The sequence below is a fragment of the Pseudochaenichthys georgianus genome, chromosome 22, assembly GCF_902827115.2.
Source record: "Pseudochaenichthys georgianus chromosome 22, fPseGeo1.2, whole genome shotgun sequence".
NCBI classification, from domain to species: domain Eukaryota; kingdom Metazoa; phylum Chordata; class Actinopteri; order Perciformes; family Channichthyidae; genus Pseudochaenichthys; species Pseudochaenichthys georgianus.
In genome coordinates, this window is record NC_047524.1 from 7,656,640 (window position 1) to 7,682,798 (window position 26,159).

Consider the following 26,159-nt stretch of genomic DNA (forward strand, 5'->3'; position numbering starts at 1 on the left):
GACAGACGGACAGACAGACAGACGGACAGACAGACGGACGGACGGACAAGCAGGTGGAAAGGTTTAACTCTCTGCTGCTGATAAAGGCAGTAAACCATCATGTCTCCAGTGTTATCAGACACACACACACACACACACACACACACACACACACACACACACACACACACACACACACACACACACACACACACACACACACACACACACACACACACACACACACACACACACACACACACACACACACACACACACACACACACACACACACACACACACACACACACATACCTTTGCTTTAAAGCAGCTGCTCCTGCTCACACACTGACCTCAGCTCAAAGGAACTAAAACCACCCGACAACACACACCTGCTCGCCTGCCACCTGCCCTGTGTGGGCGTCTGGATCAAGTGTGTGTAGGTGTGCGTGTGTGTGGAAAGGTGTGTGCTGGTCTAAGTTGAGCTTTTTGTTTGCATCTTAGACTTAAGGCATGTCGGAGTGTGTTGTGTATGTACTGTATGAGGAGGTGTGTGTGATATGTGTGTATGTCTCATTTTAACTTTATAACAAAATAGATTTTAACATAGTATAACATACTTTCACTTACTGATTATCTTTATAACTTTTGGGACCATACTTCCTACGAAACCTTTAACCTAACAATTAAGTATAAAACTAAGTGAAATTGAAGTAAAAGACAAACTGGTTATATTGTGGCCCTTGACACGGTGCTCGTATCGGAGCATCACTACAAATGTCCTTTTTAACTTTTCATTCTGAATGTTGCGTGATATGAATCTGAAGCCTGTGGACAAGCCCACTGTCATTAATCCCAGTTTTTTGCACGCATTATAAGGAATGACTCCACAGGATGAACTAGAACTACGTCAACAGGGGAAATATGTGTGTGGGGGCGAGACACGAGGATGGTTTAAGTGGAGAATAATGCTTCATTTGGCATGCCTGTTCCAACAGTGCACTCAGTTATACATAAGTGTGTGTGTGCGTGTGTGTGTTGCCCGCTCGGTATGTGCAGAGGTGGAGAGTGGGCTTCAGCCTGTCAGCGAGCTTTCAGCTGATCAAAAAGTTTCCTCTGAAGGTGTGAGCCTTTTAAAACAGAGGTGAGAGGAGGTGCAGACTGAGGTCAAATACCCTTTTCTTTTTTAACTCTCTTGCCACCCGTCTAGAGAACGGCACATCACTCAGAGTTGTGACTGCACTTTGCATCATCAATTAATAGCACTCAATTTGGCATAACATATTACCTGTAGAGTAGACCATGACTCTGGATACTGCCTGCTTGAGTCAGGATTTATGAAAAACAGCTGTGTCACCTTTGGCATAACGCAGCACTCTGTTTCTACTCCTCCAAGCTTACTTTTATTTACCTTTTTATAATGTCATCCTAACAGATTGCCGTTCCCATTTATGCAATGCATACATGGGAAAGTATTTAAGCAGATATATTGTAAAACAACGGGCAGACATGGATTTATGTATCATTTATGTATTTTCTTTTTGTTGGGCAAATATTGCCCCTTTCTTCTTCTAGTGCTGCTAAAGTCTAACTTACGCTAACCATTGCCTAACCATTTTTCAACATCTTTTCCCAATATTCTCTGCATTGAAGTGATGCAGAAACCTTAAACTCCCCCTAATTGACAGACTGCTGATGAACATTAGCCAAAAAATCACATTGTGACTTCAAGCTGCTTCCTGTAGAAACACTCATGCACCACAGACAGACGGTCGTGGAGCAGACAGCGCTTCCATTATCGGAAAACATTCACGATTACTCAAGCTTTTCTTCCAGACGCTGATCACCTCTGGGTATGTCATGCTCGTCTCAGACTGCCTCGTCAAAAGCACAACCTGCAGGGCTTCATTTGACCCAGGCCTTTAACCCTTAGATGCATAAGTGGGTCTTTTTTGACCCGGTGAGGTGGTTTTCTATTATCTGTGTAATTCATTTTTTTTTATCATTTCATATCCCAGCTATTCCTCAAAAACATGTTTTGGATATCATGCCATTCAAATTTTAAATTTAAATTTTAAGAAATTGTAGTTTTTGTAAAAACAAAAAAATGTGAAAATAAAAATAGTGAAACATTTCATATAAAATATTTCTAGTGTGAACCAAAATATAATACTAAATATTATACAAGTGATTTTTCTTAACCAAAATGAAAATGGCATAAAAACACATTATTCTAATACGGGTCCTTTTTGACCCACTTATGGAAGAGTGTAGGGTCCAGTCACTCGGGCATCTAAGGGTTAACCCCACCCCGTGATGAGCAACACTGATCCATCGCAGGAATATTTGCAGATTTGGGAATTCATTTCATTTCATTTCAAACCTTTATTTATGCAGGTGAATCCCATTGAGATCATTGATCTCTTTTTCAAGGGTGACCTGCTGCAAGTAGGTTCCACATGAATACATATAAACATAACAGAAAAACAAAAAGGATATCATACAGCATATTTACAGCGACTACAGTTTACATAGCTAGTAACATTTACAGGTTCCGATTGGATAGCATCTATCCTTGCTTTAAAAACATTTAGTGGAACCAGATTGCTCAGCTTCCATTCCTTTTGCAGACTATTCCAAGACAGAGGAGCTGCGCATCTAAAAGCTGTCTTCCCTAAGACAGTCCTAGCAGTTGGCACATTTAATAAAACCACAGCATGCGATCTCAGGCAGTAGCCACTTACAATTCGCCGTGAGATCAGGGAGCAGATGTAGGATGGAAGTTTCCCTAACATGGCTTTGTATATAAAAATGTACCAGTGACTGAGCCTCCGTACAGTTAGTGAAGGCAAACCTGCCCTTGCATACAGGGTACAGTGATGGGTTAATGCTTTACAGTTTGTCACAAATCTCAGTGCACTGTGATAGGCGGCATCTAACTTGATCAGGTAATGGGCAGGTGCATTCATATAGACCAGATCACCATAGTCCAGCACAGGTTGAGCATTATACGTTTGAATCCCTGCTGGTAACAGAGAGTGAATCAGTAATGATCCACTCCCTAATATCATCACCAGTGTCACATGCCCCTGAGGAATGCACTGAGTGTGTGCATTTGTGTTTTCCTGTAAACAAAAATGTATTTCCATTTCCAAACTTTTTTTTTCTTTTTTCTTATTAAATTGGTTAGTCCATCATGTTCTTTGCTCAAACTCATCTCTTTACGGGCAGAATAAGTAGAACCAAACAAAGAAACATTAGCATATGCCTTGAAAAAAATACTTTAAAAAAAGAAAAAATGACCATCCAATTCGCTGTGTTCTACAAGGATCGTAAAACTAAGACAATCACCCATTCTGAGAAAAGGATCCTCCAATGGGGCCCTATTGTAGTGGAGAGACCACACAGGCAAGCCACAACAGGACTGTCAAAAGTTGACTCTTTTGTCAGATAAGAGCCCCTTCAGTTGTGTTTGCATTCTTCAGGACGGGACTTGTAAACGTTTCTATGGCAGCTCGCCTGTTTGTGTGCTCTGAACATTGTGTGCAGAAGCGGTGGGTAAAGGTGAAAGCCATTGTGTTTTCTGCGTTATCCCTTCCTGAAAAGACGCACGCCTTTGATTTTCAACGAGACCCTTGAAAAACAGTAGCTCCTGAGTCATAAAGACGAAGAGCGAGATGGAGGGCAGAAAAGGAAGTCACATGAATACAAATATTAGATAAGGAAGTGCTACACAGTCATAGAAAGTGATATAGTTTGACTAATTAGAAGTGATTTTCTTTCAGCATTTAAACTGTTTCTTGTTAAATCTTGTGCCAGTTGATATTCTGAAATATTGGCAGATATATTTGTGCAAGTCAAAGAAATGTATGGCATGACAAAGGGAAATCACACACTCCTTTATTTTCCAAAGGTTGGTCTTCACTCATTGACATTCAGAAAAAGTATATTTGACTGAAATCTATGAAGTTTCTTCTGTGCCAAAAATAGAACATGATATTGTGATAAGCCTTCAGTGAAAAGATGGAGTAGATTTTGGTCGTAGTCTTGTGTTTTTCCAGATAACCAGAAGACAATTTTTTGGTATGCGGTAAGGTCAGTTGTTGTGGCAACCATGAAAACATATTTTAAACAACAGATTCACTCTGTTGGTTAAAAACAATGCAGGTGTGTTGATTTTAGGGCTGCACGATATATCGTGTTGTGACGATAATCGCGATATTCACATCGCGTGGACGTGCGATTTTTAAAAAGGAAAACTTGCGCAGCTCTCATGTCAGGTGAGTGACATGCAGGCTCTGCATGCACAGCAAACCAAAATCAAATCTCCAAAGCAAACGGACCCCGTGATTAAAGGTAAAAACACTGAATAAAGTATTTTCATGTGTTTCTCCAGGGCAGTTCGGCGCTGCTAATCGGGCTAGCTCAGCTTGTTGCTCTGATAACTTAAGATCCAGACGTCCGTGACTAAAATCCTTCATCCGGTGAAATATAGTTAAAAAAAGACCAATTGTATAGCATTAAAGTTCAAGAAAGGATGGTTTGCGGATAAAAACGGTATTTTCTTCAATTCCTGTATGTTTTCATATTGCGATATATATCGCAGAGGGAAAAAAATCGCAATGTCAGTTTTTTTCAATATCGTGCAGCCCTAGTAAAAGTTTGGAATGAATGCATTGTTCAGCCTTCATTCTATAAAGTGTGTTAATAGAAATTATTACGGTTCATTTAGAAATATTATCATGGTTTTGTCTAAATGGGGTCGCTGCGCCCTCTTACTTTGGGCATGCGCCCTCATACCAAAATGCCGATTTTCCCCATAAAATGTTAAGGTTATGCCAGAAAACAATATTTCTGTGCTTCCAAAACGGTGTAATGACTCCAAAAATAAGAAAATCGTGCCGAGTCCCGAATCGTGTTGTTTAGGTCCGCGCCGTCATCTTGTATATGGGGGCGCCATGTTCTTGCGAGAATTGATAAATCTTATATACAAGATCAGCGCCCTCATATTAAATATTTCTAGAAAAACCCCTGATATTACATAACTTGCAACTATAGAGTAAAAAGACTACAGAAGAACATGTAAAACAAAGCAGTTTTGTTTTTGTGATCATTGATTTAAAATGTTATTATTGATCTAGAAAAAACATTGATTCAATAAAGGAACTATCTGGCAGTTTGGGGTTGGACAAATAATAGAGACAATTAAACAAGTCACAATCATATGCAAATCTCCTTCAAGATTTTACAATGTTAAAAACACTTTTAAGATCTTTAACTAAATTAATCCTATTACAATCCTTATAATAAAACACACAAGTTTCACATTTTTGTGATATATGAAAACCTTTTTCCTGGATCTCAGATGATATCTCTTCTTCATCACTCTTCTTCATCAGCAATGCAGAAAGAAAGCACCAGACTCAGTTTTGACCTCTTAACCCGAGTTATGAAATGAATCCTTTCACATTTAGATGGTTTATATTTCAAAAAGATAGACAGAGTTTGAGCAGAGCGAGTCATTGCTATTTAAAGTCACCCACTTTAAATTGAGCAACAAAAAGTAAAAGGGAGTACCAAAATGACTCTTTATTCAGCAGGCAGGCACACGTCGGGCTCTACTCAGCTCCAGCGCTGACTCAGAATGTAGAATGTCTGAATGTTTCATGTCCACCTACTGTAGATGTAAAGTCTTAAATGCCCCACTTACTTTCAACGCCAGGTGTGATTAATGTGCAGGAATGTATATCAATGGGATGGGTGCAGAGACAGACCTGAGCTTGTAAAGCAGTGCAGGACACATGCCGTGCAAAACAAGAGGGCAACTGGAGAGCATCCGCCAAGGCCAAACGTCACATCTTGCAACGTTAACAAGAACAAAAAGTAATGCGTGTGTCCACCTCAATGATTTGGATCCATTTCCAAATGTAATGGGTTCTTCATCATCCAATGCTACACCATTACACCAAGTTTAATGAATATCGGGCCGGTATTTTCTTCTTAATCCTGCTGACAATCAAACAAACCAAACCAAAAAAACACAACGTCCTTGGCAGTCGGCAGAGATTATCCAAAGATAGTTAACTGTTCATCTAACTATAAATAGATTGGATAGTGTGCTGGACTTCGAATCAGGGGATAGCAAGTTCGAGTCCCACTGCAGTCAGCATGTCGTTGTGTCCCTGGGCAAGACACTTCACCCCAAATCGCTCCTGTGGGGATTGTCCACAGTGTTGAGTATGTAAGTCGCTTTGGATAAAAGCGTCTAACAAGTGACATGTCATGTAATGTAGACAGCAAAAGTTCAAAATAGAAACCAAAAGGGAAAGCAACACTCTTCACATCTAAAGTCGTCTTTCGGCACATTTTGAGTCTCAATACTCCTTTATATCATTATGTTCCAACCCTAAATATCTTAATACCAATAACGCTTCAGAAAACCCTTGTGGATGCGGCAGCTGTAGTATTGGAGGTGGTGTAGTGCTGGTACACAGCAGCATCATATCTTCCCTTCAGCCCGATCAGATCAGCTTGTGTAGACTTCAGCTGCAGGCTCTTGTTTAGTCTTTGCTCCGCATTAGAGGCCCCAGCAATGTGAGATGGTTCTTTATCTCTTGCCATATTTCTTAATCCTTCAGACATTCAGCTGCAGAATATGAAAACAGTTTTTTTCCAAGTTGTACTCATGCATCTTAAAAACAAAAGTGAACTTGTACAATAGATCTATACATACTGTACTTTACAGTGGCGTTTACCAAATGTGCCAATGGGAACTCATGTACTCTGTTGGTCCGCAATTTGGTTCTTAACCAAATATCTCAATGGCTCGCCATGAATGTGTGTACAATATGAAGTTCATGGTCTCCAGAGGATGAATTTGATGGCTTAAATGACTTAAAAGATTTTGTGATAAGTAGTTTCAAATGAACGCATTGTTCACCCTTCATTGCAGAGTGAAATATCTCAATGACACATGGATTGGCATACATGTTGCCATGTTGACATTCATGGTCCCCAGAGGATGCATTCTTATAACTTTTGTGATCTACTTGATGCAATGGCAACACATTTGGTACTGCCATTTATGATCCCTTAACGATAAAACCTACTCACTAAAATTACTATTTCAAAATGGTCTCATTGGTGATTGACATTGATGGTTTTGAGTGAAATACCCCAACAATTATTGATTCTAGCATTTAGCTCAAAAGTCAGCAGTTCTTTAGTACAGGTTCGGAGAGCTGCGAGCATGGATGTGTTAATGCACCTGATGAAATCGTTAAATCCTTCATCTATCCTTCCAACTACAGTACATTCAGCTGCTGTTTTTTAGAGTGCTAGTTACTGTGTGGCCCTAGAAATGGTCATTTTAGTTGGTTGCTCAGTCTCTCCAGCACTTTAATTTGTGCGATAACTCAACAACAATGCATCGATTCCTTTGTAGTTTTCTACATAAACATCCATGGTTCCCAGACAATGATTCTATTGACTTTTTCCCCCGGACTTTCTATCTCTAAAAGGATACTTCTGAATTGAAGTTGGCACAGCAGTATTGACTTTGAGAGTAATGCTTAGATCAACATTTCTCTAAGTAGTTAAACTTAAGTTTCACTCTAATTATTAACACATAAACATTCTTACTGTATGCACGTTAACACGCTATTGTTCTCATGTTGGCATGTAGCCGCGAGATGGCAATATAACTTGTTGCTATGAAAACACTGTTGGGTAAAAAAATGCCCATCACACCTGTGCACAGGGGATATTTTTAAAGACACTGTTCAATTATTGCATTCGTAGAAAGAAGCCAACTTTCTGTCATCTAGAACTTTATTGAAACACGAGCTTGGCTGTCCAAACAGATGATTGCACAACGCTGGTGTTGTCAGTGGCATGCTGTGTCTATTAGGAAATGAAGAAATCAAACGTGAGTGATGGTGTTATTGTTATTTTATGAGCTTATCTCTATATAAATGGCAAATGGGCCTTTGTTCTGCAATGTTAATCCAACCATCTCAAGAGGAAATGGTGCATTTCTTTCATCTGAAATTCTGTGTAGGGTAAGTCTCATGATTAGTGACAAATGTTTCAAAGACTAGTGTTTCCTTGTGTTCTGCTTGGAAAACGTGTGATCTAATAAAGAAACGCATGACCCACTGGTAAGAGAAATCTGAGTTTTTTTATAACAACTTCCTGTCAACTCTCCTTCAAAATAATATATTATATCCTTTTTAGTTTCACAGAACACAAATTGGGTTATTTACATAATATGTTTACATGATTTTGTTGTGCAATAAAACAACCCGAGGGACACACCATAAAGGAAATGTTCAAATTCGGCTGTGATCGTAGCAACATCGGGCCATTTGTGAGGGCATCTTAAGCCATCATATGACCGCCGGTGGAGTTTCTCAGGCTCCGGCAGCAACTTCGTGAGCGGTGGCAAAATCTTTGGCATGACAAAAAATTGCCGAAGGACCTTGCGAAGGTTCATTTTCGTGTTGAATTCGTGTGTACATTTTTCCCTTCGTAAGGCCATCGTTAGGGCATCTTGTTATCATCGGTGCCATCGGGCATTCGCCCCGATCACAGTGAGGGTGAATGCACCGATGATAACACGAAGATGACACGATTTGACAAGATGCCCTCACGAGTGCCTTACGAAGTTGCCGCTCACGAAGTTGCTGCCGGAGCCTGAGAAACTCCACCGGCGGTCATACGATGGCTTAGATGCCCTCACGAATTGCCCGATGTTGCTACGATCAGAGCCGAATTTGAACATTTCCTTTATCGTGTGTCCATCGGGAGTCAATTTCGGGACAGTGTGACAGGGCCTTAGAGGATGAGTGCATACCATTTGTCATTTAATAGGTGTGACGTTACAGCGATGTAGAGATGGTTTTTACTGTCGGTGCAGTATATGTCTCTTGTGCCAGTTCCTCCAATTTGTTTGCCTTTTACTGCCATGCAATTCAGGGTAAACATCCACGCTGGAATTAAGGGACAAAGTAAGGTTTGATTGAATGTGCTGTGTTTTCAGAGAAATCCCCAGCGTTAACATTGACATCCCTCGAAAAAGCAAAGTATCTTAAAATCTTACTTCAGGACAGGTCTTGTACATTCAAGTAAATGCAGGTTTATTAACTAAACTGTTACGTTGTGAAGTTACCATTGATTCTGTGTTATAACCAGAGCAGACAAGTGAGCTTCATGCTAGCCTCATTACTTCCCTAGTTTATCTGTTTCCCCTACTTCCTTATCCCTGCTGATAAGAGCCGCTGTAAAGAGACGAAGACAAGACATTTGTGTCTGTGTGCAGGCATGTCAATGAGTCATATGTACACAAGTATGTGCAAATGGCAAAATGTGTGTGTGTCCTGTGTCTGCACCTGCTTCCCTGGGAGGAAACATCTGCTGCAGGGTGTCAGAGGCCACCTGTCTGACTCCGTCCCCACTGAGCGGCCTGCAGAACTGATCCACTGTGCGCGGGCTAAAGCTACAGCAGGGAGATTTAAATGTGGAGAAACAGCTGTCCAATAAGACCGCCCCGTGGCCCGCCATCTGAGAGGTCTAATGAATATGAAAGCAACAGGAAATCTTGTCGGCGTGCTGGAAGTAACTCATTTACAGGGTTTTCATACGTATTAGAGGGCACAGACTTCTTGAATAAAAAGGTTTGAATTTGGATATCATCAGGAACATGGTAAAACAAATCCTCAATGGCACAACTCAATTGATAAAAACAAGATTATTACCAGACAAGCATGTACATATACCAGCCTGTCCTCCTACAAAAAACGACCATATAGGTCGATTGTTCAGCAGCTAAATACGACCCAGAGTCACGTTTTAAAGTGTAGCACCTCTAGTGGTCGTGTAAGAAACAACATGCTCCTGTCGATTGCAAACGCTCCGGAGGGTCGTTTATTCACAAATAACCCTCTCTGGAAAATCCTAAATTGTGGAATAGTTTGGCCATTAAAATGCTTTTTTATTAGATTTTATAATCCACGTCCAGTGGATGTGTAGGATCTACAGTTTGATAGATATACGAAGATGATTTGAGGTCTCGCCAGGAAAACGTGACCTGTATATGGGCAACTTCCATGTAAAGTTAGCGTGGGTGAAAACAGTATTTCCGGTCTCGAAGTTTTCATAATAAAACCGGAAGTATTCCCCACACTGTCAAATGATTACGCAGTGATATCTCCATTACTCATCCACTAAAAAACATCAGTTTATCCTTGTTAATTACACAATATTGATTGGTTTAAATTGTGTACAATGCTTTTGTGTTTTTAACCTTCGATTTGGAGAAACAAATTGTTTTTTCGGAGTTTAGACACTACAGAGTTTCCGAAGACACTACACTACCCAGAATCCCCAGCTATCGTTTGGGACTACAACATCCGCCTTGCTTTACAAACCCCGTGATTAGCCCTCAAGCTCTGTGATTGGATATTGGAGTGGCAGTGCGACAAGGTTACGCTGTCAAACAGCTCTTTGAAATGGAATGGAACCACGCCAGACTATCCAAAACTGGACTTGGACGGGTCCAGCCCGGCCCTCCCCCCCAGAATTACACTTGCTGGCTATTGTGTGTTTCGCAACATGTTTTATGTCACGTCTCTACTGGGAAATGTAGTTTTAAAAGACGTTTTCGTATTTCCCACAATTAGAAGTTGCCAGTATTAAACTGTATACATCCCTGGAAGTTTAGGGGATACGAAACACATTGGTGTTATCAAATTTAAAACATATAATTAATACATGGGTGAAAATTGCTTGTGTCCATAATGGGCAGCATTAATACCACATGACAGCTGGTCTTATGTCTGTGACCCCTCCTGTTGTTAATTGATAAGCCTGAAACATGCACTTGTCAAGGTTCAGATGCACATTTAGCAAATATGGCAGTAGCCATCGATCATCTTAAGATAAGATACTTTATTGATCCCAAGTTGGGAAATGTTTTTGTTACAGCAGCATGTACTACTTTGTTCTACTCCACTACAATTCAGAGGTTAACCTGGTATTTTTACTCTATTACATTTATTTTTGTTACTTTGCAGATTCTGATTAATTATGTGAAATATAAACAACCCTTAAATCAGACTTTAGTTACACCTGAGTAAAATTCAGCCTTATCAGTTTGTCTGTTTTGCACATCCTCCTGTTAATATCTTTGGACGTCCTGCACTAAACTGTGTTATTGTAGAGATCACTACAGTATCTTCTTGATATTTTCCATTCTATATTTCTATCATTGACCCCTATTTTGTATGTAGGCTACTCTTAATATTTAAATGTTTTCATCAATAACTAAATAAATATAACTTATTCTATAACTAAATTCAATAACGTGCTTTAACCACTAGGAGGTGCGGTTTAGACCAGTGGTCTAGTTAATAAAATAATAATATAATAATATCGTACATAATATGACTATTCACTTTATTGTGAAATTAAAACAGAACGGTAAAGGAAAATACAGTTTCAGTCTCTCGATGTGAAGCTTATGCATTGTACCATGAACCTGTATAGACCTGTAACAGTCAACTGCACGAGGAGTTGGAAAGGCAGTTCAGAAAATCAGTATTATCTTTAAAAACTACAAAAAAGTCCCTTTCTATCAGCTGTGCACCGTTTGGTGTAAATACAGACTATCTACTAATTGGATCAAATATAAAAGTCAGCCGAATTAGTGTTGATACTGCAAGGAGACGTATTGTGTGAAAAGAAATGGAAGATGTTGTTTAATTGTTGATATATTTATGGTCCACGTCACGTATTCAGTTTTGGCGGCATCTTTTCCAGTTTGTCAAAAGGTCTTCAGATCAGGGCTCTATAAATACATATCTAGGGCAGATATGTAATATTTAATGCAGCCGAACCGTGTATTGCAATGCCGTTATGTGATGACTTCCAAAGAGAAAAGCAAGAACACTCGGAATAAAGTATTATTATTATTTTTTTTAATGTTTTCCGATTTCATATCACATAAACACCATATCCCGACGTGCATTGCGGCGTGATTTTCAAAACCTCTGAAAAAAGAAATGTGTCTCTCAGAATCGAAAGAGAAAAACCTATGGGAAAAACACAAAAGCATTGTACACAATTGAAACCAATTAATGTCGTATAATTAACAAGGATAAACTGATGTTTTTTAGTGGATGAGTACTGCAGATATCACTGTTAAATCATTTGATCATTGGTTTTATTATGAAAATGTCGAGACCGGAAATACTGTTTTCAACCCGTAACTTTACATGGAAGCTTGCCGCATATACACGTTCTCCTGACGAAACCTCAAATCATCTTCGTAATATCTATCAAACTATAGATCCTACATATCGACTGGACGTGGATTCTAAAAGTACAATATATACTTCTCGCTAGAAATCTAATCATAACGCGTTTTAATGGCCAAACTATCCTACAATTTAGGATTTTACAGAGAGGGTTATTTGTGAATAAACAACCCTCTGTAACGTTTGGATTCAACGGGAGCACTCGAGGCCGACAATTTTAAAACGTAATTATAGGTCGTATTAAGCGCTTGAACAAACGACATATTTGGTCGTAATAAGGGCTTAAACAATCGACCCATTTGGTCGTATGAGTTGGAGGACTTGTTGACATATACACATTAATAACGATTTATATGAATATTTAGCTGTATTTTGCATGGCTATAGGAATGACAAAATCCCTGTCAGAAGTATTGGCACGCACAATTGTGTACGTGCTCATGGTTCCCAGAGGATGAATCCTACTGAATGACCTTTTGCTCTAACATAGGGTTAATATTTCTGATTTTGATTAGCATATTATCGAAACATTGTATGCATTATCATGAAATGTGACTGACTGTTCATTCTCTTAATATGATACCATAATAACTTTGGTGATCCACTAACATTTAACATACAGCCATCAACAGCTTTGTGACTGGCATGTTGATGTAATATGTTTGTAGAGCATTTGAATAGATGAAGCAGTAGTGCAACCACATTGAAGTGTTAGCTGTCTCGTTGATGCTTTTGAAGTCTTTTGTTTGGACATGTTATGCCTTTATTAGAGGGTTGACGGTAGAGAGAGAGGAAGTGACATCCAAATATGGCTTTCATGAATTAAACGTCAGAACCTTTAAATAATAGGACATCAAAACGCCCAAGGCACTGTGATACTTTTCATTCTCTTCAAATACATTATGGTGGTTTGCCTGTAATTGTTTTCAATGAACCCGACGGCAGCTTTTCATCAAAGTTTGCTTTATTTACCAGTTCACTTCCACGAATGCATCATTATTTCACTTGTCAACACAAAACTTTATTTATTGGTACTGAACGCAGCCTAAGATGTAGAATATGCTGTGCAGAAACCTGCTGTGTAAACATGAGTTCATGGAAGACTGCACGTAAATAAATATTTGTTAAGGATGGCTCTGACATTAAGATTTGTTACTTAAAAGACCCCAGAGTGTTGGCAAACAGAGCACCATTGTTCAGAACGTAAGGTGTCCCAATTCCTGTGCATTTCAGGATAGCTGCTATACTTCCCATAAATGTCCCACTGTTGTACCGATTCCAGAAATATAACTTGATTAACTTGGGTCTTTTATGTTTTAATTAAAAAGTAATATGTGTCATCAACTTGTCTTTCAGATTCTAACTGATGTTTTTTTGTTGAGATGCCCAGATTCTCCTCCAGTGTTTCATGTTTTTTTTCTTTCGACAGCTGAAGAAGGCAGGTACCTCTTTTCATTTTGTATAAAAAAAACCACAGTTATATTATGTTAGTAAATGTTTTTAATACCAATGTGCTCATCATTGATTACACATAGTACCAGATATATTGGAGATTACCTTTGTGTAAACATATGATTAGATGTTCCTCAAAAACTTAATTTATTTTCCGTCTAATGGGTTTGAATCAACTTTAAGTCTTTTTTTATCTTCTTGTATCTGCAGCTAATGACAGTTTATCATGGGAAACTGACAGAGGTGGAAGATGCTTTACTTAAGTAGAAATACTAAGGTCTGAAAATACTCCATTAGAAGTAAAAGTCCAAATTGTTACTTAAATAGAAGTACAGAAGTAATGTTAGCTAGATGTACAGTATCAAAAGTTTCAGTATTCAATGTGCACCATTGCTCTGTTCACAATAATATTCATTGTATAATGTTGTAGTTTGTCAATGTGGAGCCAATTTTAGATACTTTAAAAAGCATAAGCAAATCACATACACGTTTTGATATGTAAAAAGTAGTGTTTAATAAATCTAGTAGAGTAAAAGTACCACATTTGCCTCGGAAGTATAGAGTAGCATAAGATGGAAATACTCAAGTCAAGTACAATTATGTCTTAAAGATGGCACTTAAAGTCAACTTTGTTACTCTCCACCACTGGAAACTCACGAGCACTTCTTTTACAAAGGCAGTAAATCGTCCCAGCTGCCTCCAGTGCCTCTTTAGCTGCTTGTTCTCATTATAAAGCGTTCTGATGGAGGACACGAGGGTAATCAATAATGCGAATAAAGATTAGATGGTGTTCCAGGCTGAGGCCCTCACTGATGTTCATGCTGAATCTATTACGTAAAGATTAGGTGAGAAAGGTCTTCACATTTTAGCGTCTAAATGTCCATATATATTACCTGAAAGTTGCTACACTATCTTTGAACTTGTAAGACAGAAACAAAATCAAACGGTGATGAATGGATATGGATATTGTAGAGTAGATGAATAGAACAAAAAGGAATCATATCTTTACTCTTTGAAACCACTTGAAAACGAACTGCACATTTTGTGTGATACCGGCAAAGAGAAATCAACATGTCTCAACATGAAATGCTTTTGAAGTAAGAAGAGAAAGTGTTTAAAATGTAAATAAAAAAAAAACTCCAGTATCTGATAAATGTAGAGGCTTCTCCAGCTGTCATCACTTTTCCCTGTAGTGATGTGTTGCAGGCGGTCAGTAAGAGGGCCGCTAACAGCCATGTTTCTTCTGCCTGCAGGTCAGTGAGGAGCAACTCAGGTATCCATCCACTAAACACAACATGTGCTGCACTCTACATACTTTACACATTTATTTATGAGTCTGATTTTATAGCTTATACTGTGTGTTGTTTTATGGTTTGAGTAGAACCCTCTGAATTATAATTCTGCAGACATACTTTACCATAAACATATTATGAGATTGATTTGTATGGAACAAACATGTATTGCCATATATATCCCCATGTTCAATACAATTACATTTTACTGTGTGTTTGTGTGTGTGTGTGTAATACAAATACAAGCTCCTGTGTGAGAAAACTTTCATAATAAATCCATCAGCGGTCCTCCCCTACACTCCTGATCCCACCCACTTTTCCTGATTGGCTCTCCGCTGACGAACGTTCCACCCAGGCGGCCTGTGATTGGTCCGCCGGCTGTCCATCACCAGGGGGAGCGCCCGGCTCTGGCTTTTGGCAACAGAGACGCACCGCTGCTCTGCTTCTCTGCTGTTTAGTGCGTCGAGCGGCTGAGGGAAGTGTTGTTCGCGCGTCTTGTTAAGAGGACCAAACAGCAGCAGCAGCAGCAGCGCGCGCTTCATCCTCCAGAACCTGCAGGCATCCCGGGGAGCACTGCGCCGTGAATGCCTCCCACACCAGAAGGAGGATACTGCTTTAATATTATTTTTGACTGATTGAGACATACATATTTTTCATTTCCCTAATGGTAACCATCACTGGGCAGCCGGAGACATGTGGAATAATCTGGGGAAACTGCACCGCTTCTCACTAGTGTGTCTTCTCCTGACGCTGTGCGCTGAGGTGAGAACTTTATCGCGTTGATCTGAGAGGAAGATGGTGTTTCTGACGGTGTTTAATTTACCAATCCACTGGAAGTTTTGTAGGGGGTTAGATTCCAGCCTTTAATTGAATTTGCTTCTCTACAGTCCGATCATGTGTTCTCGGAATGTCTAAATTCCTTTGGGTGGGATACATTTAAGTTTGATTCACAGGCAACGCAAAAAGCATCTGTCAAATGGGTTACGGTCCAGGTAATACAGGCATTGGCTGCTTCAAAGCAATGCACATCTTGGAGTGTTTACTATCTGGAGAAAGTGTTGTATTTATGTCTAGAGTTTCATGATTTAGGGGTGGATAAGAATAGTAAATTCGTGAACTAGGTGTACATGTTTGCACTACAGCTGCAGCCTGAAATGCAGAGTGGGCTAAATTGGAGTATAGGTCTTTGAGTAGCCCTGAAGTTCAACTGTGCCAAACGGTACTGTAGTGTGGGCTGCAGGCAGTCTGCACACTGCCAAAAAAAGTCCTATTTCTTCCTTCAAGTTGCGCATGGGGAGATTACGTAAATTGATAACAACATACATACCATTTAAATAATTGATTCATCATAACAATGTTCTAAACAGATTCTTATTGCGACTTAACACCTTATTATACACCTTTCTATAAAAAAAGAATAACATAAGAGTATAACATGTCAGTTTAAAGTCGGTAAATGGCATTTTAAGAAAGAAAAAATGACATGATTGCAGTGCAAATACCTCGTTCAGGGTTTTTTCAGCCTTTCTCACTGTCGTTTCTTCTCCTCAGGTGTCTCACTCCACTGGTTACTTCGAGCTGCAGTTGATTTCGGTGGGAAACCCCACAGGTCAGCTCCTTAACGGGGACTGCTGCGACGCGGAGCCGAGCGCGCCGGACGGCCACTGCGACGCGGACGAGTGCGACACGTACTTCAAAGTGTGTTTAAAGGAATACCAAACGGAGGTCGCGACCAAAGGAACGTGCACATACGGCTCGGAAACTACTAAGGTTATCGGTGGGAATACTTTTCAGTTCAAGGGGGGCCAGAAAAGCGGACAGAACCGGAACCATGACACCGGGAAGATCCTAATTCCTTTCCAGTTCGCGTGGCCGGTAAGTGGATCTTAATGTCACGTCTGTGCAGGTGGAGAGCAGACACGTGTTTTTTTTTAAATCGCACAAATATAGCGAGTTGCTGTTGGATTTTAAGAGGAATGATTGCGTAAAAGTCTCAAACTATTCACCTGGATGCACCTCAAAGTTTATCATTTACATACAACGTGATTTAATGTGAATGATCCTTCATGTTATGTGATCAAGTGGACTTATCAAAGGGAGTTTGTATGTTTTGGAGTTGAATCATGGCACAGGCTAAACGCGCTCTTCCAGACTGTTATTTGGCACAGTTTGGCACTATTTTCTGTGACAAGTCTGTCAGAGCTGTCTGGGTTTCTGCGTGCCGCTCATTCTTCCCTCCGCCTGCAACTTTTGGCGTCTCTACATGATCAGGCATCTCGTGAGGGGATATCACTTTCCTGTCTTGGACTTTTTGTTGTGAATGTCTGTGCGTTTCTGACCAAGCTAAAGCCCTGAGCATGCATGAGGCATGACTTTTACACACAGCAGTGGTGTCTCGGTTTGATAAGTTACCAAACGTGTGTGTGTGTGTGTGTGTGTGTGTGTGTGTGTGTGTGTGTGTGTGTGTGTGTGTGTGTGTGTGTGTGTGTGTGTGTGTGTGTGTGTGTGTGTGTGTGTGTGTGTGTGTGTGTGTGTGTGTGTGTGTGTGTGAGGGGAGGGGAGGTCTGCGGTGGGAGGGTGTGGGGAGGTCTGCGGTGGGAGTGTTTGAAGTGGGGAAATAAGGATTTCCAAGTGAGTGCTGATTAAGAAGTGGCAGGTAACTCATTATCTTATCCAAACTACCTGCTCCTTATTTGGAGAGCAAGCGTGGGAAACAGGAACAGTGGTGACAATCAGAGATTTATGAAAGCTGCTGGAACACTCAGAGATCTCAGAGAGCTGTAATGGTGAGAGTGAGGTCCTGTGCAGGAAACGTCACAGGTTCGATTCCCTCAACAGCTGAGTGAGCTGTCAAACAAGAGTCCTGCTCATTGTGAGGCAAACTGGTAACACAGAGGAAGAAAGTCCAAACTGACCATCTGTCCATTAATAGTTTGTGCTGAAGTGATTAGTCCTTTAACCGACGTGTCAATATTGTTGAGTCTTTAGGTGATTACTTTAGTAAGTTAGTTACTCTGTGAGACTTTCCATCTTAGTGCGAGTCATGTTTAGCTTTTATTTAGTTATAAAAAGTAACTTCTTCTTAAAACAAGTGAGATTTAAAAAAACATTTACTGGCTTGTTTAAAGTATTTTTTACAATTTTGCATTTCTTTTATGTTGATTGTTGTGTCATTTGAAGATACTGACGATCATTTTGAGAAAACACATTTGAATGATCTTAAACTATTTAGAGACATGGACTTTTAGACTGTATGAAGAAAATATCCATCACAAATCTTGCTCCTTGCATTTGCAAATCTCGATTTCTTTTCCTATTTCTCCGTTTTATTTGACTGTAAATTGAATATTTTGAGTGCTTTCCATGGTTGCTCTGATGCAATAGGCTGTTTGAAGACTTGGCTTGTGCTCCTGTAATGTGGGATCGACATTTGCCAGAGTGCCTTTAGTGAAGACACAGCGGTGAGATGGCTCCGGAGGTGAAACCGTGTACTATATTGATATCAATTGCTCCAAGCTAGCAATCATTCAACTTTGATCCTCATTTCGGACGTTCTTGCTTTGGAGAAGCAGTGTGTGTGTCCATGTCAGAATGTACATATAGTACATATCGGGTGCTTTGTGTGCTCGGCTGGCTACGTGACCTCTCCATTCATCACTCCTCATGGTCAGCTGTCAGCGGAGGGGAAGATGGAAGTAGTAAGTTGGGGCCCTGCAGGCGGATACGGTTACCACTAAGTTGTGCGTGACACAGGCGGTGGATATCAGTGTCACCAACTACTCAAACAAGTGAAGATCCTCGGTCAATCTGGGCCGGGGGACGCCTTTACCTCGCCGCCTCTCAGGTTCACGCTCTATCCGCTACTGGGTCATTGTCTCACTCGGCGTGTGTGGGGTCAGTATTTTCCACTATCTACCCGGGAGGTGTGTGTGTGTGTGTGTGTGTGTGTGTGTGTGTGTGTGTGTGTGTGTGTGTGTGTGTGTGTGTGTGTGTGTGTGTGTGTGTGTGTGTGTGTGTGTGTGTGTGTGTGTGTGTGTGTGTGTGTGTGTGTGTGTGTGTGTGTGTACAAAGGAAGGAGGGGATCAGTGTTCAGCAGCTTCTTCTGATGACGCTGTCAAGGTTACAGCAGGCTTTTTAAAAATGTCATCACACCTCATGCTTTCAAATCAGACATACCATAACGTTTTCACAGGTTGTTTGAATTGGTCGTTAGATATGTGGTGTGGACCCGTGTGCATTATACAACAACACAGCTGCACTTAAGTTTTAATACACAATTCTGTGGGCTTTAAATTGTGATTTGAGAACAAATTATCCAGTTGGGCTATACCATTTCTATAAATAAGGAAATCTGCCATTCATTATCAGTCTAATCTCAGAGTCAAATATATTACATTTACATTGAGTTAAAACAACTAAAAGCTGCACGTTCTCATAGTTGAGGAGCTGGATTGGAGAAAGCTTGGAATTGTTGGCATTCTTTCTCAATGGATGACTTTAATTGAATCAATTAATCATAATTGTAAGAATTTTCCATCTTTACTTATTCTATGGCCTCTTCGAGCCTTGAAGAGGGATCCTTTCTCTGTTGCTCGTCCTGAGGTTTCCCGTCTTTACAACACGCGGAAGGGGTTGTATACGTTGCAGATTGTAGAGCCCTATTAGGAACTCCTCAACAAAAAAAGTGTATTTTCATTACAGGGTTATCAAAAGTCTGTGATGGATATCACACTCTCGCTTTAGACTACTGTGGCATGCTGACAGCCACTGTGTGTGTGTGTGTGTGTGTGTGTGTGTGTGTGTGTGTGTGTGTGTGTGTGTGTGTGTGTGTGTGTGTGTGTGTGTGTGTGTGTGTGTGTGTGTGTGTGTGTGTGTGTGTGTGTGTGTGTGTGGTAGACGGTGGCCTGTAGCCTCTGGTGCTGCTATAGTGGACTCCCTCAGTCGGCCCCGGTATCTGGGCCACTGGTGCTGACATGAATAAGCTGCAGACATTTTTTAAAAAGAAGGCCATTGTTCTGCCCCCTGCCGATCATTTCCCCTTCATGTTAACCCCTCTGGCTGTTCAGCGGGTCTTTAGTGGCATCTTTTTTATGAAAGAGGATGGGGGGGAGGGATTGACCGAGAGATGATGGGGAAGAGAGGAAGCAGACCTCCTTGTTGAAAATAAAAATGAATCCATCAAGCTTCCTAGTTAAGGTCACGAGGGAGGTGTGTTTTAAGGGATGCAGAAACTTAAGATGTTTTTATACAGTAGTGAGTGGAGCAGAAACAAGCATTCACTTCTTCTCCTCTTCCTCCCCCGTTTCCCCCTCTCACCCACACCTCCACATCTCCTTATGGGGGTATTTTTAGAGCTGCATGTCCTCCCCTCACCCCTCTGTGAGTAAATCAAGGATCAAGGGTGTGTACTCCTTCAGTTTCATGGCCCGGTTTTCTTTCCTCTCCTCTGCCCCCCACTCCTGTCAGAATTCCCCCTGAGCCTGGCAGATCTGAGAGGACAGAGGTGGAACAGCTGTTGTTTGGAGACCTCCTCCTAGAATACATGTTTTATTGAAATAACATTAGGAAAACAGCTATAATGACAGAGCAGAAGATCACCTCGCTCGGAGGAAGTATCAGTGAGCAATCACAAAGTGCACTGTTGGATGAAGGCGAGTCTTCTTCGCTGGTGTCCTCGATGGCGTCACTGCCGGCCGTTGGCTCGTTCGGCTCATTTGCCGAGTGCATCCCTGGCTGCTTCCTTCAGGAGCTACTCTTGGTTTGGTGATGCTTTGCGGTTGATTAATTTGGCGAAAAGAGGAGAAGAACACAAAGTTGGATATCGGTGAGTCGTGGTTAGCTGTAGGAGAGATAATGTGGAGCAGTGCTGATCCTGCAATATTTACAAAGACTACAATTCTTTCATTCCTTCAGGTTCACACATGCAAAACAGTTGTGCAATAACACTACCAGATGCTGCAACAATGGAAAACCATGAAATGCAGCTTTGTGAAGTCCGCTCAGTAATTCTCCCCATGCTCTTGGCATTTCTTCGCATTAATCTGCAGACAGCCGGCTAGTTAGCGTTAGCTTCCTCGCTCAAATCTGCACACGACTCAGTCCACTCTCCTCTCGCATAATCAGAGATTATATTGCAACAAAAAACTCAAACTTTTTTCATTATCAATATCTGTCTATTCTTTGTAAATGTGTGATATCTAGTTTAGCGACAAGCTTGTCAGAGGGCTGCAGCAGGTGCACTTATTCTTGAATTGTCCTCGTCTAGGACTGTCCTAGATCAAAAGAGCTAATGCATTCAACTACCATCTACTTGTTGAGTGCATATTGTAGTAACTTAATGCGTGTGCTGTGGCTTTAGCTTTCGTAGCACTGTTAGCAGAAAATACTTTCTTACAGACTGAAGATTAGTGCAAGGATCTCCTTTTCTCCATGTTCATCTGACTTTGGAACATTACGACTACAAAGGTTTTGTCTGGTGCAGCCTGTAGGGGAATCTGGAACATGCGTCTCTCTGTTAAGTAACACACTCAGACCCCCGAACGCTCCCTCTGCACCCCCCCTCTGCTCAGTGTCAGTACTAATAAGCCTAACAGCCCGCAGCAGGCCACAGCGGGGCTCCGTCACGTGGTGTGTGCCGGCCCGGCGAGGCGTTTGAAAGCTCTCTGCTGGGTTAACTGCGGTCAGACGGATCCTGCTCATCTTTCCCACGCTGTCGCTGCTCTCATGTCAGCTGACCCGGTTCCGAGGTGTAGAAAAGTGCGATTAGCTGCTCCGTCTGTTCCTCGGATCGATTGTTGATGCCGCTGCTGGACCTGCTCTCATGTGTGACTGATGAGTGTACAGTGGCAGCCTTGTTTACTTGTGTGTGGACAGAGATCCCACATTATGGGGATGAAGATACCCATGACGGTGATCTTAACGTATGCATTCTGTTGATAACATTATGATATTTACCAGCAGTCAAAATGACAAGATGAAAAGCCAGATGCACCTTCATCCAGGCGAATCAAAAGCTGTGTCAATGTAATCATTAAAGTTCATTCTTGACTCGACTCGTGATGAGGGTTGAAAACTTGGATGTACAAAATATAATTGATTTAATGTCAACCATGTGGTCATGTGCACAATCAACGCAGAGTCTGAGATATTGCAATAGTTGAAACAATATTCATTAGATTGATCAAAGTGAATTGTTGTTTAGTTGGAAATAATTTCCTTTCTATTGTTGTAATTCAACAAGGATATTATAAACCAATATTCAACCGTATCACACATTATCCTATCTTTTTATGCTGGGATTGTTTGTTGGTCATTAGTTACTTTTGACCTACATGTATAACGTGACTTTAAGCATCTATATGAGTATATGTCTATACAAGGAAAATGAAGTGACCATATATAAATAAAACAACAAATCAGCGTTTCTTCCACAGTCAAATAAGTTTGAGCAACCGGCTCGAGATACACTTTTTGTTATATTCCATGGAATGCTCTTAACATCCCGATAGCAATGAATATCTTAAGTGCTTTGACCTACCCCACCTTTTAATATCAACCTTTATATCACGGCCTCTTACCTAGTGTAGTGGATAGTGTTAATATCGTCTCTATGGTTACCTATGTTTCATCATACACTGAGAACTGATTTAGACGCCGCGATTAAACTTGCTCTAGTTTTAAGATGTTCTCATATACAGTGTCAATGGACAGCTGCCAGCCAATCAGGAAGGAGTATTTCTTCCATAGCCATGGTATATTATTGAATCTCTGCCAAGCACAGTGTGCATGTGTGTACAGTATGTGCAGATCAGTTTCATGCATGTGTGTTTGTTTACATGACCTTTATTATGCATCTATTTATGACTTAGATGCATCCATTTTAATTTAGTATTTAGCATCCTTGTTTATTGATTTGATGATTTAGCTTTTAGCTTTGTTTCTTAAGAATAAGTCTCATTCTAGATGTGTTTTGCGCCTGCTGAGATCCACTCACGGTCCACCTCCGGATATGGTTTCACTCGTCCGATATCCTCCAATTGCAACACCTTGTTTTAACATCTATTCCTCCGTTTCCACATCAGATATCTGCTTACTGATCCATCCTGATACCAGGTGTACATTTGGCCTACTGTATGTTTGTATCGTTATAATGTATGTACATTCACAACATCAAGTAATCCTGCAAGTGCACTAGCTCTTAACACGCATTAGATGTACAATCGTATGAGTTTCATGATATTTGATTTATTTTAGACAAGAGACATAAGCATCGTGAGTACAGAAGCATTGATGTACTATTGTATCATCTGCCATGTGTTTGTGTATATAGTTTAAAGTAGGGAAGTAGAGAGAGAACAAAGATATTTTAATGGATGAGAGATTGGGATAGAACACTAGAGGATACGTAGGCGGGGCGGAGGTAATGCAATGCATGTTGTGAGCAGCAGTGGTGATTAAAGCACGAGGCAAACGCAGCTTAATTTCCCACTTGACTCCCAGGAGTTGTTCACAGGCTAATGCAGCTCAGCCGGACCTCACGGAGCGCAAGGTGGGAAATAAAGAGAGCTGACCAAACCCTCCATTGTTGCCGTATTTTTATTATCTCCTGATATCTTTTGTTTATCTTGTCCATCTTCCCCGTTCCCTCTCGGAGCACCTACCAGGGGAAAACCCTGTAGCTACATGTTGTGTGCGTTAGCAACTACTTGGCTCCCATGTTCCAGTTGTGTTAGCTTGTTTTGCTAGCTGTGAGGGTGTGATCGCACCGACAGTTTGCTTTCTTTGGTGCGGAACGGAGTGGGAAACGTTCTCGTGTTGTATTTTTATATGTGGCTCATTCAGGCTCACATTGTGAACCAGCTTATGATCCAAAGTTACATGGAGTGAGAAGATTTGTTCCCATCGTGCAGGAGACTGTATGCGTGGCCTGATTTTATGGTAGTTTCACAACTTCACGTAATTCTTGCACACCAAATTGGCATTCCTGGTGTTTGAAGGGGATTTTGTTGCAGTCCGTGAGAGATTTCTGTCTGGGTTATTCCTCCTCTCTCATGTTTATCTCATCGTGCAGTGCTCTTAAAAAGAATGACTTCTTTACGCAAGTGTCATTCTTTAAACTGAGTTAAGTGAGTTCAAGTAAACCGCTGCAAACACGCTTGTTATGAACACACCCTGACTCATGATGTGGCTTTCTTAAAGTGTGCTCATGAACTCAAAAGGGCACTCTTATACAAACCGTGCCTGACAAGTGTTACTACAGTCGTCTTCGTCTTCTTCTTCTTCTGCATGTTGCTGCAGCATGGATGCCGTGCAGCCTCTCCAGAGGGATCGGCTGAAGGTTCAGCAGGGTTTCTCAACACATCTGGGCCCAAATCTCTGTCAGTTTCCAAACCTCCCACTCAATGGAGAAACCCCTCGAACACTCTCACACACTTATCAGTACACAACATATCTGAAATGCTCCTTAGAGGAGTTGTGTGTCAGATTTAATAAAGTAAAGGTTCTGCGGTAATATGGCCTTAAAGGATCTTTTTAAATAGGGTCATATTTCTGGAGTTATTTCTGTCAGCTTTGATTATATTGTGCATATCCAATTTAGAAACATCTCAAAACGGCAACATCTGTACAGAGAAGTTCAACAATAACAGTCTGCTGATGAGATGAGATGAGATGAGATGGTTTTGATTTGGTCAAAAGCTCCAGAAGAAGCGATTAAGTTCACCACTCGCAAATAATCTTTAGGTAAATTAACTAAACTTTATGAATAAGCATTTCTTTATCGGTTACGGCAATCCTCTTGTTCTTTGGCCGGATATGTCTGTATTTCCTGTTGTTGTGCTCACGCTTAAATTACTCCTACGTGGTTTAGACGAAACTACAACTTCACAACAAACTGTGAACCTCCTATTGAAGACTTGATGTAAAAGCAACAGTTTGTCGCATGCATACCTCTACTTTGCCTCGACATGAAAGGGTTTGATTTGTGTTTGCTGTCGGCCGTTTATTCGTCACATCAGGTGGATCAATGATGAAGGAGCCAATGGGGTTTTCCCACGGCGTGAATATCACTTTCCCAGCAGCGCTGCGGAATCGAGGGCTGCCTTAACCTTTTTGTCAGCGCACCTTTCAGTGGGAACAATGACTTTATACCTCTGCCTTTGTGCCCACATATTGAGTTATCACGACGAGTGGAAGGAGGGGGGAAACAGGAGGGAGATGGAAACAGAGAGAAGCGGAGATAGAGGAGGGCAGCTGCACCGGGCAAAATGTCAGGAGTGGATTCGAGAGCGTTTACATAAGCCCTCTCTTGTGCTGCTCTCCAGAGTGCAACATGCTGGATCTGGTATTCACGCCTGCTTCAGGTGTTGGCTCCTCGCTTCACACAGCGCTCTGAATAAATAGCTGCATCCAGTTGTTAGCAGACCAACATAGTCACATTTAGGATCCATGTCAGCAACTGAAGCCATTCTTGTATCGTCTGCTGGACCTCCAAGAGAGTGCCATCCACCTGATTTACAGATATTTCACAGCTTTTGAGAAACTAGCGCTGTCTAAGAGCCTACGTTATACATTTCCAAGCATCACATGTAAGTCCTGCTTGTTTTTGGTAAAGCGGCTCTGTGCTGGCGTTCCTGTTGTGTTTCTATGGAGAGACTACCGGTACTACTTTTTTAACTTCTTTGATGCACCACTTTGTGCCACATAGCATCTTTACACCTGTGATCCTCGTAACTCTTTAGACATGTGGACTCAACGCTGCCATGCTTCACACTGGGACACATCAAAATCTTTTCAATCATGAAATGTCAAAGTCTTAACAAGATTCTGAAAATGTAAAAATGTTCTTTAGCGAGTCACTGCAGACTTTTATGGTCATGGTTGGTGTGCATTGGACTCTCTTCTCTCAGTCTCTCTTAAATCTTTTTTTTCCACTTCACTCTGTTTACAGCCTCTTATCGCATGAATAGCTTCAGCCAAGCATTTGAACTGGTCTCTGACACATTCCCAGCATTGCGCAAGTCCCAAATAAAGATACCAAATGTAGCTTTTCCTTAGAATGAATCCTCTAGTTAAAACCTTTTATTGATTTTGATCGGTCCAATTTTTCTCATAACTTTGGTATT

General features: G+C 41.0%; 1 protein-coding gene across 2 annotated transcripts in view; it reads left to right on the forward strand.

Moving 5' to 3' along the window:
* The first annotated feature begins 15,199 nt into the window (after positions 1 to 15,199).
* Positions 15,200 to 26,159, forward strand: part of LOC117467870 (protein jagged-2-like) — a 53,591-nt gene continuing 42,631 nt past the window's right edge. For both annotated transcript variants that reach the window (XM_034111761.2, XM_034111762.2), the window contains exons 1-2: positions 15,200 to 15,798; positions 16,588 to 16,911. In XM_034111761.2, the coding sequence (XP_033967652.1) occupies positions 15,730 to 15,798; positions 16,588 to 16,911 (393 nt within the window). In that variant the 5' untranslated portion in view covers positions 15,200 to 15,729. The remainder of the gene's footprint in view (positions 15,799 to 16,587; positions 16,912 to 26,159) is intronic.